Source organism: Lepidochelys kempii, chromosome 5 (genome assembly GCF_965140285.1).
Source record: "Lepidochelys kempii isolate rLepKem1 chromosome 5, rLepKem1.hap1, whole genome shotgun sequence".
NCBI classification, from domain to species: domain Eukaryota; kingdom Metazoa; phylum Chordata; order Testudines; family Cheloniidae; genus Lepidochelys; species Lepidochelys kempii.
Window position 1 is genome coordinate 56,183,517 of NC_136384.1, and position 13,809 is coordinate 56,197,325.

Genomic DNA, 13,809 nt, shown 5'->3' on the forward strand with positions numbered 1-13,809 from the left:
AATTTGAAAAGCAAATAGCCAAAGACATAAAAATTATTTATCAGAAACGGGAAGTTTGAGAGAATCAGTGGAACACCAAGACTAACGGGAACAAGTAAGCCTCAATAATATTTTAATGCCGGGGGGGAGGGATCTCACTCTTTCTGAAACAGAGATCATAATTCAGCTGAAACTTGGTATTCTTGAGACCCCTGTTCGTCATGTGAAAGCGAGGCTTCCCCTCTTGTCTCTGTTTTTCTTCTAATGGGACTGAGGTTATGGGATGCCCTGAGAAATTGTGAGTATGAAACTGAGAGGAAACACACTATGTTTCCAGGGTTCCTTGGTATAGAAGTTACAAGAACTAGTGCTGTGATCTCTCCATCATCCTTTGCAGCTTCAACAGAGTCTCCTCTGCTCTGAGGATTGCTGATGGTCCAGTAGACAGCAAGTTGACAACAAGCTTCCTCTGCACCAGGTCTGTTTTGCTAGAGTAGGTAGGTAGAGATGGATCCATTGGGCCTTTTTACTTTCCCTCCACTGTCTCCACTTCCATACACCTCAAACATCTCCATTTCCACCATATCCCGATAAAATCTTTTCTATGCCCCCTGAAACCCTCATACACTGTACTTGCTGCATTAAAACCCCTATTTTGTTGGTTATGGATATTCCATAAACAACAATGTTGTGTATAAAGGATTAAGGTTGGTTAAGCTTTACACCCTCAAGGGAAATGCTAGAAAGCAAAGAAATATGAAATATGGGACACTGCTCAACTGTACCCTAATTACCACACATCAAGCTTCCACAGACAGTGACAAACTCCACATGGTCACAAAGAACTTCCTTCTAGTTGAGTGTAGTGCATTTATCTCCCATATAGTACAACACACAAAACCTTAACCACAACCTCATATTTCTTCTGTAAATATATAAAATGGCATATGCTTAACTTGCACATACATCGACTGAATATTTGCTGAAGCTGTATTCAGCTTCTGTGTTAAGTGTGAGGGAGATTAAATGAAGTTAAATTAATAGGGAGAAAATTTAAAACTGATAAATGGAAATATTTTCTCACACAACACATAATTAGCCTGGGGAACTCTGATGCATGTGAGACTAAGAGATTGTCAGAATTTAAAAAATGGATTGATACAATGTGGCTAGCAAGTTACAATAGTAAGTATTTTTTTAAAAGTTGCATAAATCTTCAGGTATAAAAGGGTTTAAGGAACTGTCTAAATAATAGGAGTTAGTAAGAAATTTTATCCCTGTGGGCATGTTATTCCATAACTTTCAGTTGCAGGGTTTCTTGCACCTGTCTGCAAAGCATCTGATAATGGCCGCTGTCAGAGACCGGATACTGGCCAGACCATTGTTGTGATTCAGTATGGCAATTCCTATGTTAGTATGTTCTCTTGAATTAAAACATGACATGGAAGGAGTGGAGAATTGCACATCCAACTGTAGTATCATAAACAGACTAGTACATATAGTACTACATGAAATAAATTAATCACAGGAGCAGCAGCATCTCCTCCCCCACTATGAAAGTCAGTGGAAATTGATATAAAACAGAGTAGGATTGAAATGACCTTGTTTTTTACAAGCACAGAAATTAGGTAATAGCTACAATCAGATAAGCCTTTTTTCACCTACAGACCTGTTTCTTTTAGAAGTGACTCTTGCAATGGTTATCCATCTGTTTGTCTCAGTAAGATTAGATTTCTGCAGTGTACTCTATGTAGGGCTACATCTTAAATTTATTCAAAAACTGCAGGTGGTGCAGAGTCGGGGGACCAGTTGTTAAACCGTTTCTTTTTATGAGTGTATTAAACCGATATTGTATAATCTGCTTTGGCTGCCTAGTGGTTTTAAAGATGTTGATTTTGGTCTATAAGGTTTTAAATGACTGGGATCTACCTAGCTAAGAGACCTCTCTTTGTGACATACTACCATAGCTGAGGTTAGCAGAGTTCAAGTTAGCAGTGTTCAAGTCTCTCTGGGATGTCTCGCTGGATGTTCTTGGTTAATGCTCCTGGGCCATTGGAATTTGCTTGCTCCAGAACAGTCTGAGCATGTTAATCTGCAGTGTGTGTTGTAAGCCTTTTCTATGTTACCTATGAGTAAATGATGTTGGATTGTGTCAGTGTGGATTCTGGGAATTTTATGGAAATGCTCATTAATTTCTATTATATTTTTATTACACTGTGCTTAGTTGATTTTGGAGAACTGACAGGTTTTTTAGTGTATTTTTGAAAGTTTGTAAAGGGTGCCTAGAGAATCAGATGGTTGGTCTTTAATAGTTTGTAAAAATCCAGATAAATTTATTTTTTGCCTTTTGATGCTCCCTCCACAGAATCTGTATCCATTTTATAGTTCTTATCAGAGGTGTGAATTTTCCTCTTTACTTTTACAAGTGACATGGTTTTGGATTGGTCATCATTTTGAATAGGCAAGACTGAGCTGATTCTTGCCAGTACCTTTTTCAATGGAAAAAAAAAAGTCTATAATAATGAAAATTGCAATCGTCTTTGTTAAAGGTACATCAAGCATTCCCCTAACTGTTCATTTGATATGCTTAAAAAAGATTTTGAACATGATACGTAACACCTGTAACTCAATTACCTCTTACTGTTTTACAATACTGACTGGTTTGGAGAAACAATACAATGCACCATGTGCTAGTGTATTTCTTCACCTAAGATGCATGTTGAAAGACAAGAGGAGGTTGATATTTAAAATTTAAGTCTGATTTATGAAAAACTGAATATAATTCTTCTGCATGTCCTTCCTTTCTGAATGGAAGTGCTATCTAGTGTTAAAATTGTACTTTCTCTGGAAAAAGAATACAGCTATTTCCTGAAAAGCATTTTGCTTACTGTAATGATATCTTCAGTGTGTCTGCTTCAGTGTGTATCCTGTTTTCTAAAGATGTGTGCTATCTGCAGCGGTTTCCTGAGGATATTCACTTGAACTGTTTTCTGCCATCACTACTGATATACTATTGCCATGGACTCTGTTGTTATACTATCAGTTTTTAGTTAAATAAAACAGATGTCAGAGCATATTTTCATAGCTATTCAGGAACAACAATTTAATGCAAGAATACATACTAACCTGAAAAATACAAGCTTATGTGTTAGCTGATAGTAACTGAAATACAGAAAAGATATGTTCTTGTAGCTTTGATTGAATTTAACTGCTGGCATAAGAAATGAAATTAAACGCACCATATTTTTTGTTCTGAGGTAAATTGTGATAAAGTATTTATTTGAGTCACTTACACTCACCTGGTAATAAATGTAATAAAATATAGTTATGTGGGAGAGAACAAGTATATCCTGGTCATAGTCAGAGGAATTAATCTAGAATATACCAAAAGTAGTGGTATGCCTACTACGGAGGACAAAATCCTTCCATTTTGTTCAAAACTTGAGATTCTTGAGTATGTTTTATAGAACTGTAAAATAGAAGATTGATGATGCATATTTATAATTCTAAAAAACCTGATCTCTTATGGAGAAGCTTCTGTTATTTTATTTTCTTCTTTATTAGTAGAGCCATTTATTAGAAAAGTTAATTATGTCCGGAGTATTATAATTATGTCCGGGGAATAAACTGGAGTAGATAAACTCTTAATGATTCTGCTCTCTGCCAAATTTAACTAATAAATGAGGAAAGAGAAATAAAACTTTGTACTTGTACAGCACATTTCATTTAAAGATATCAGTGTTTTACAAATATCTATCTCAATAGTTATTTTGAGGTGTAATAAATGGGAATCATGTGCATTCTACAGACTAATAAACCGAGATACAGGAATGAAATAGCTTAGGTAAGTCTTTCATTCACAATTGTCAGCAGAGCCCATGATTCCTAACTGAGTTTTTTAGTGCAGTTTCTGAAAATTGTCCCAAACAGAAATGATATAGAAACAACATGGTTGTTAAAGGATTTCATTTTTTCATAAGTCAGCAAGTCTCTTTTATAAAGGATTGTTAGGGGAAATCTCCTTTTATCATTTAAAACTTCCATTGCAATGTACAGCTCTGCCCCTCACTGCTCATCCAATCTTCTTACTTAGTGTGTTTCCTTCTTTTCCACTGTGACAGCACTGACAACCTATTTGTTCACTTCAGTTACTTTATATAAGGGCTGGGCAAACTTTTTGGCCCGAGGGCCATATCTGGTTATGGAAGTTGTATGGTGGGCCATGAATGCTCACGAAATTGGGGTTAGGTGTGGGAGGGGGTGAGGGCTGTGGCTGGGGGTAAGGGCTCTGGGGTTCGGCTCCAGATGAGGTGTTTGAGGTACAGGAGGGGGATCAGGGCTGGGGCAGGAGGTAGTGGTGCGGGGGCAGGGTGAGCGCTCTGGCTGGGGGTGCAGGCTCTGGAGTGGGGTCAAGGATGAGAGGTTTAGGCTGTAGGAGGGTGCTCCAGACTGGGACTGAGGGGTTCAGAGGACAGGAGAGGGATCAGGGCAGGGGTTTGGGGCATGGGAGGGGGCCAGGGGTGCAGGCTCCGAGCGGCGCTTACCTCAAGCAGCTCCTGGAAGCAGTGGCATGTCCCCCATCCAGCTCCTACTTGGAAGTGCATCTAGGAGGCTCTACGCGCTGCCTCATCCGCAGGCGTCGCCCCTGCAGCTCCCATTGGCCGTGGTTCCCTCGGGTTGCCCTTATGTGTAGGAACCGGAGGGGGGACATGCTGCTGCTTCTGGGAGCCGTGTGGGGTGGGGTAAGCCCCGAGTCCACTCTGATGGGAACTTGAGGGCCAGATTAAAACGTCTTACAGGATGGACACAGCCCGTGGGCCATAGTTTGCCCACCCCTGCTTTGTATAGTCATCTTTATGGTTTACAACATCACTTTCTATACTTGTCCACCTACCATCTCTTTTAAGTATGTGCCTTCATGGTGTCTACAAGACATAAGCCAACGAATAATGGATAGGTTGCGAGAGAGTTGGGTATGGTAGATATTAATTAAAATATATCTTCTGTGTACAGGGCTAAAATAAATGACTCAACCAGGTAAAGTAGAATGTTTTCCTGGGTGAGGTTCAACTTCTGTTGAACCTAAATTTCAATTAAAAAATTACTGAGAAGGCATTTTGCCTGGTGCCTAAGTTTCCTTCCATAGTCTTCCAGTAGTTCTCTTGGTCTTCAGGACAATTCAGTTGCTGAGGTGACTTACCCCTCTGGTCAACTTACAAATTCCACCCCTTTTGGCGCATGAAGTTCAAACATAAACATAAGTGTCTTGAGTCTAAGGCTTTGTCTCCACTGGCAACTGAATGACAAAACTTTTCTCTTTTAGAGGTGTTAAAAAAAAAACACCACCACCCCCCGAAAGACAAAAGTTTTGCTGACAACAAGCACTGCTGTGAACAGCGCTTTGTCGGCAGGAGCGCTCTTCTGCTTGTTGTGGGTGTAGGTGTCTACACTGCATGCCTTTTAGCAGCATGGCTGTAGCGACATAGTGTAGCAACGTAGTGTAGACATAGCCTCAGTGTCACCAAGCACAGCCCTTTCTTTAAGGGAGCTGTCTTCTCTTCCTCTTTCTTCATCTCATTTCCAGCCCTTCCTTTTCGGGGTAGTCACCAGTCCTCCTGAGCTCTAGTCAGATCTGGCTTCCCGCTATATACTGAACAGGGTGGCATTGTGGAGGGAAACCTTTCCTATCTTTTTCTGTCCCTAGGAACCCTAGTTGGGTTGTCTGCTCCCTGTAACCACAACCTGCTCAGCTTCTCCTCAGTGCTTCATCCTATGCTACTAGCCTTCCTACTTTTTTATGGAGTATTGTCTCCCAGGGCCCCTTTCACTGAAGTCCCTCTTTGCTTTTACACCCTCCACTCCAATCTGGAATTCTTCTCCACTTGGTTCCCCCTTGTTAGTAAACCATACTATGCCTTTCTACCTCCAGGCATGCCAGACTCTTAGTCACCTGTTCTTTGTCATGTGACCCTACTTATTTTTTTCTGTCTGGGGAGGTGGGCTAGGTTTGCCATGAGTACATCTGTGCGCCAGTGATTTTACAGCGCCAGCTTACCTTGTGACAAGGCCTGAAGTGATTGATTTAATTTAAGTTTTTCTGCCTGCTTGTCACTCACTTTAGGAGTATCAGGAGTTTCACTTCTGGTCTTCCCTGGTTTTGTTGGCAGACCTTTCTGGGTGTGTCATAGAATGTATATTAATTGAAGGAGAAGGAATATTTGGAACAAAAGCTTCCATTTTCCAAAATGATTGCCATTGATATTAAATAGGAATTAACAACAATAGTCTTAAGCACTCTAAAATCCCTTCCCATTTCAGTTGTTCAGTTTTCACCCTTGTGCTGATTAGTTCACTAATTTTTCAGCCATCATAGTCTTCTGGGACACGTACAATTCTAATTAATGTTAAAATATGGCAGATTTTTTTTAGAAAGGCATGATTTTTTTTTAAACATAAAGCCCAAAAGGGGCACAATCCCTTTATTTTCTTTGTAGATAACCTTTGTCTGGAAGGAATGAAAAGGTTCGTTGACTCACATTTTCAGAAATAGGATACACTGAGGATTACATTCTGTACTGCTCCTCTTAGTGGCAAAACACCAAAATCACGGCCCTAAGGGAGAGGTGTCCTCACTGTTACACAAAGTCTCTGGCTGAGGATAGAATCCTTCCTTGGATTTCAAGCATTACAAAAAAGAGGGACCTGAATCAAAATGTCAGATTCTGGATACCCTTTTTCCCTTTTCTCCCTCTTGCTTTGAATCTTATGTCTCTTTCTAATTTTGAACTAAATTAGAGAGTTTTTAAGAGGGAACTTTCAATGAGGTCTGAGATGGCATGGATTTGGGCAAATCAATTAATTAAACCATTGAAAAGATCGTTCTGAAATACAACAATCCACTTAAACACAGATTGATGCATTAAATCACCATTTTAAAAAGAGCTAAGCTAGTAACCAATGTTAAATTTCAGTAGTGATAGACAGAAATAAAGGCCTTTATAAACAATGATTTTAACTGAAAACTTCCATCAGAGTTGGACATGTCAGAGTTCAGTTGTTTTATGTTTAATGTCAGGTTTCAGAGTAGCAGCCGTGTTAGTCTGTATCCGTAAAAAGAAAAGGAGTACTTGTGACACCTTAGAGACTAACATTTATTTGAGCATAAGCTTTTGTAAGGTGCCACAAGTACTCCTTTTCTTTTTATGTTTAATGTGTTATAGTAAAGCTCTTTCAATACCCCCGATGTTCTTCTTGTGATGACACTTTGAAATTGATAGTTTTGTTTTATAGTCAACTGTTTATTTCACACTCTTTTTCAGGTGGTATCATGGAAAACTTGACAGAACAATTGCAGAAGAACGTCTTCGGCAAGCCGGAAAACCTGGTAGTTACCTTATTCGGGAGAGTGATCGGAGGCCAGGGTCATTTGTGCTTTCATTTCTTAGCAAAACAAATGTTGTCAATCATTTTAGGTGAGTACTTTTGTTATATCTAAAAATGTGATAGCTACTGTATATATAGGTATAGAAGTCCTTGTAGCACATACAAACAAACTTAAATGTTTGCATTACAATCAATCTTAACTAGCAGTTCAGGTGGTTCTGAATATATGTACCTGTCATGACTATATTTTGCTGTTCATGTGCTTGCATTCCATTAATTGATTTAAAATAAGTATCCTGCTTTAAAATACTTTTTACATAGATCAACTTTTTCAGCACCCAGAGCAGAACACAGAAGCATCAGGAAATAAATGGAGCTGCAAAATGGAAAAACTTACTATCAAACAATTTACACCTTGAATTGTAGCAAATAGGCTTATAGGCAGCATTAGGCAGGTGTCAGGGTTCCTTCCACACTCTGAACTCTAGGGTACAGATGTGGGGACCTGCATGAAAGACCCCTTAAGCTTATTTCTACCAGCTTAGGTTAAAACTTCCCCAAGGCACAAAGTCTTTGCCCTTGGATTAAGTAAATGCTGCCACCACCAAGTGATTTAACAATCAGTCAGGGAAAGGACCACTTGGAGTTCCTATTTCCCCAAAATATCCCCCCAAGCTCTTACACCCCCTTTCCTGGGGAAGCTTGAGAATAAACAAGATGAGCACAGACCAGCCTTGGATTTTTAAGACCCCAAAAAACCCAATCAGATTATTAAAAAACAGAACTTTATTAGAAGAACAAAAAAAGATAAGAGAACAACTCTGTAAGATCAGAATGGAAGATAATCTTACAGGCAGTCAGATTCAAAACATACAGAATCCCTCTAGGCAAAACCTTAAGTTACAAAAAGACACAAAAACAGGAATACACATTTTCTCCAGCACAACGAATTTCACAAGCCAAAACAAAGAAAACCTAACGCATTTTCTAGGTAGATTACTTATTAACTTTACAGGAGTTGGAGGCTTGCATCCTTGTTCTGTTCGCAGCTAAGGTATCACACAGACAGACAAAAGCCTCCCCCCCCCCCTCCAGATTTGAAAGTATCTTGTCCCCTCATTGGTCATTTTGGGTCAGGTGCCAACTAGGTTACCTGAACTTCTTAACCTTTTACAGGTAAAAGGACTTTGCCTCTGGCCAGGAGGGATTTTATGGCACAGTATACAGAACGGTGGTTACCTTTCCCTTTATATTTATGACAGCAGGTCTCTTCTTTGTTAATCAGAGTAACTTAAAATGAATTGTTCTAAATGTGTTCTCTGACAGTCATTGCAGTTAATATTCCATATTATTTAATATTCTTAGTGTACCAATGCAAATTAATATTATCTTTTGTTTTAAGAGAAAAATTGAGAGGGGAAAAAAGTAAGAAATCTGTGTCTCTTGATTTCTGGGTTTGCTGGAAATAGCATTCAATGCATGTTGGAATGGATTGCATTTGATATTAGTAGTCCTTTGACCACTGTCCCAAGTTATGGCTAGGATTACAGTTTTAAGGAGCGTATTTGTTCTGGTTTGTATGAATGAGACTTGCTGTGTGTAAACTTGAATGTTGTTGCCAATAACGTTGTTCAAGCGCCACAAAATAGAACTGCTGATATCTTGGAAATTGAATCTCTTCAGTCTAACAGCTAATGGGAAAGCAGTTCCACAGCAGTCTGTTTGAACAAGACACAGTTGAACTCTAGAAAGTAGTAACTGATTGGGAATATTCTAGTCTGTCACGCCTGAAGCAGACCACAGATGGATCTAATGGCCTTCAGGAAGGACAGGTTTCAGATGTTCTTCACATTCATGGAATCTGTTAAGCAGAACAGATGAACAAGCAATCCATGGGATCTTTATTCTATAGTACATCTTTCCCATTCATCACTCCCCTAATCCACTCCCTTGGCCATGGTGAGAAGAGTTCTCCGGAAGATTTCTGTGTATTGAGGACCCTTTATTCTTATAACCTCTGAGTACGGGAGGAAGCTGTGGTTCCCATAATTAATGAATTTGTCTGTTGCCAGTGTGATCAAGCTCTTTGCAGGAGAGGACTTCGAGGCATTTAACTAATTAAATTTAACAAACTTTTGGTCCTGTTGTTGACCAGGAGAACTGAAGCAAGGTCTGTCAGTCAAGACACTCACCATTGGCAGTGCTAAACTCCAGAAATCTGTCTGCCTCAAGAGTGTATTGTGGGGATTTGGAGAACTTTCTCTTCCTGGTGTGTAAAACTGGGATCTTAATTCTACAGTCGTCTGTTCTGGTAATTCCTTCAGGCCAGCATAGTGATGGACTGAGGCCCACCATCATCACAAAGTTCAGTCTTTGGCTGTTGTAGCCTTACAGAGACTGGGCAATCCTTCTTTACTTGGATTTTAACATTTTATGTTTGTTGAAAGGTCAACTCTAACAAAAGCCAAAGTCTGATAGACATAGATGTTGTCAAAAGACTTGTTTTGATCCGTTGTTCAAGGAACAGTTTAATAGGTATATAGACTAATATAAAAAAATCTTTAAGCAGGACAGTTTCCCAATAAACCTGTATCTGAAGTGCAAGACCACAGGCAAAGAAAATGGTAGAAGTTAAGGAACAGAAAAGCAGTAACGTCAAGAATCAGTGTGGGATTGTGAGGGGAGGTTTAACCTAAAAACAGAAACAAATTTCTCCAAAGCCAAATTGTTCACTTGATTTCTGGAATGATCATTAGCTTTGAAAAAAAGAATGAGCATGGCAAGTAGTTCTTGGTCTTCAAGTGTTGAAATATTATCTTCTCAGATTCCAATAACTAATTTTGTAAATAGATCTTTAAGGCATTTCCATTCTTTTAGTTTCAGTTTCAACTTGAAAGTAGAAAGTGAAAAATTTAAATAAACTTTTCAGATATTAAATCAATATTGCTTCATATCAGCAGCCCCCTTTTTTTGTTAAATTTAATTACTCATGTTTTTTCTTCATTAACTTAACAGCCCGGTTGCACAATTTGATTGGGCAATAATATTCTTGTATTATAAGTGTTTTTTATAAAGTAAGAGCAGAAGAAATATCCTAGACCTTTCTTTTATCTGTGTGCCACAGACATTCTTCAGTGAGTTGCAGTAAACTTTCTCCCCATTTATTTGTGTGTCCCCAATTGGTGTCAACTGGAATCTTCCTCTAGTTACACTAAACTTCTAAAATAGGAGCAGGTGTAGCCCCAAAAAGTCAGTTACTTTTTTATAAAAAACTTTGGATCCTGTTACTTTCCAATTACACACTGGATGTTACCATAACTTACCCTTTCTTTTTAGGGCATTGTAACTAGAGGAGTTGTTCAGTCATCATGTTGATAACTTAAAAAAAAAAAAGATTTGATCAGTCTGATTTTACAACCACATTATCATACAAATAGTACTGACTAAGAATAATCAATATGTTTTTTCAGTGCTAATATCCGACTTTTGTATAGCTGGAAACTTCAGCTGTCGTTGATACCAGCAATTATGCAATCAGTCAATTTTTTGGGATGTCTGATTTTATCGATATTGTGCTTGCTTGGCTTTGATTAAATCTTTCTGTGTGCATTTGACCATTTAAAATTAAGTATAGGGGAAATGTTTTAAAATATCATTGTTTTATTTAAACCCACAGATACAGGAAATTCAGAGTTCAGGTTGTCACTCTTAACTTTCCCTAGCATAGCAATCTAAGTGTGCATGGTACTTAAAAATAGGACACGAATTTAAATAGATAAATACAGCACAGGAAAAGAAAGCTTTTGCCTTCACTCTTAATCTGTCACGTTATTTAGAGGATTAAGTTAAAACTTTGGCATAGCACATTTTTAATTACATTAACATTTAGGTAATATGAGTCATTTATTGTGCTTATTGTTTTAAATATTAAGATAAACAGTCATATCAGAATTTTACTGTTTCCTATATTTTTACTGGTTCATTTTTCTCAATTTAAAACATTTCTGTTCATTTCTGTACATTTATTTTTGTCATCACATCTGTTATGTTTCCAAATAAATCAAAAGTCAAGCAAGAGGGAAAAATTGTTCGTATTTTGACAGTTTTAAAGCATACTTGACATTCATAGTAAATCTAACAATCTAAGGGTATGTCTACACTTGCAAGTTTTTTTGGCAAAAGTTATACCACTTTTATTAAAGTGTTTTAATTAAAAGCGCTGATGCATGTCCACTCTAGTGCCTTATGTTGCTGGAACACATCCACACTAGCAGCTCTTGTAATGACAAAGAGAGCAGTGCACAGTGGTGGCTATCCTACTATGCAACTGGCCGCAGGGTGCTTCGGGAAGGGTTTGTAATGCTTCATAGGGCAGGTACAGCATCACATGATGCAGGTTTCTCAATCCCATTGCCAGCTGCTTTTCAGCTAAAGTGTGTGTGGGGAGAGTGTGTGACAGCGAGCGTGTGGGAGGGAGAGGGGGAGGAGACAGACAGTGTGTGTTGGGGGAGAGTAAGTGTGTCCACATGTCATCTCATAAATTTGCACCTGCAGGAAGCAACCAGTCCTGAGACAGGGAGACCCTAACCTCCCTGGCTTTGCACAGCACAGAATCTCTCTCGGTGTCACACACACATATCCTCCCCTGCCTGCCTGCCTCTGTTCATATTATGGGAGGCAGAGCATTCCATATTAATGATTTGCTTTTGTGTCCCAGAGCCAAGCAGCATAGCACACCCCAGCTGTCAGAATGGAGCTTTGAACGGGGAAAGGTGCATGCCTGCAGGGCTGCTGAGCTCAAAACACTGAGCAGAGAGGCACTCAAGGCATTGTGGGACACCTCCGGAGGTCGATTACAGTGATAAAAGCAATCAAGGCATTTACACTGGCACTAGAGCTTTAAAGCCTCAGTGCAAAAAGCCTTATGACTCTCGTTGGGGTGGTTCTGTTACAGTGCTGCAACTGAGGAGTTTTGGCGCAAAAAGTGGCTTGTCAGTGTAGACGTCAGCGCAAAAATTTTCAAGTGTAGACCAGGCCTAAAGCATTAAAAATTAGGTATTCAGTGCTCTGCAGGTGTATGAGCAACAGTTAAAGCTCTTTCATGTTAATAAAATATTTTGACATGTTTGTTAAAATTAGACTTTGTTGGAAACCTTGTTGCAATCCTGAGTTTTCATTTTATAGGAAGAGCACCTATTAGATCATCTGATCCAGCTCTGTGATTTAATCTTGCTCTTTAAAACACACATTCTAGGACAGTATTTTTATCTTTTAGTTTTAAATGTTAAGAGCTTTCCTCCTTGCTTTAGTAACTTAATATTTTTCATAGTCAGAAAACTCTTCTTGACTTTCATCTTAAAATTTCCTGTTTCATCCTTTTATTCCTAGCTTATTACCTCCCTGTTTTGACCCTAAACAAGTCATCTTTTTTTCCCCCCAAATTTCAAGTATTTGTAAGCTATTATGCCTCTGCTCTGTCGCTCCTGCTTAGAAGTTACTTTGTCAAGGCATATATGTATTTAGTGTGAAGGAATGCATTTTGTTAGGTATATGCTTTGAAAATAGTTTGCTTTCGAAAGCAAATACTCTGAAAAATCAGTACTGTAGCTTCTATAAGTTATCTATGCACATTTATAGAGAGAAATATCTTTTTTTTTGTATTACCATTAGTGTTTCTTTCCTAACAGGATTATTGCCATGTGTGGAGATTATTACATTGGTGGACGACGATTTTCTTCACTTTCAGACCTAATAGGTTATTACAGTCACGTGTCTTGTTTGCTTAAGGGGGAAAAATTGCTTTTCCCTGTAGCACCTCCTGAGGCAAGTAATAACTTCCTAACAGTAACATGTTTTTTCTTTATTATTTTCTTTTTAATAAAACATTGTTTGATCTGTTATTATTTTATAGTGTGATAGGAAAAATGTAGCAAGTTTCTTCTAGTTTTATGATCACTTTTCCCTTTCACAGCAAAATATATAAGGATTTATACATTATATAGATGCATTTTTGCTGGTGCAAATACCAAATATTACATATCTTATATTGTAATTTAAAATACAACAAAAACCTTTAGGCATTCATGTATTATGTAGATATCCAAACACTATAGTGATGAGTATGGTATGAAACCCAATATAGACCCAGAAGAAATTATAAGAAAACATACAGTTTATGGAGGTAAGACGATTAAAGAAGTAGAAAGAGGTAAGAAGCACTATTAGAATGTAACTATTGTGACAGAGTTCCTCCTCTGCCTTGGTGGGTCCTGCGCTTATTGGCGGATTTTCTTGCCTCAGAGGTTCACGGCAGCCCACAGTTTGGCCACTTTTGTGGCTCAAATCTGCCGTTCACTCAGATAATCTCATCACTGGCCAGCATGGGGAAAGGAAGAAGAACAATCCCCGCAGTCTCTGCTGATCTACCTAGCGATCGGGGAACAGGCC

The 13,809-nt window shown here is 38.6% G+C and overlaps 1 protein-coding gene across 1 annotated transcript in view; it reads left to right on the forward strand.

Moving 5' to 3' along the window:
- RASA1 (RAS p21 protein activator 1) overlaps positions 1–13,809 on the forward strand; it is a 118,322-nt gene that overhangs the window by 25,995 nt on the left and 78,518 nt on the right. The window contains exons 2-3 of the mRNA XM_073344424.2: positions 7,299–7,451; positions 13,050–13,185. Of these exons, the coding sequence (XP_073200525.1) occupies positions 7,299–7,451; positions 13,050–13,185 (289 nt within the window). The remainder of the gene's footprint in view (positions 1–7,298; positions 7,452–13,049; positions 13,186–13,809) is intronic.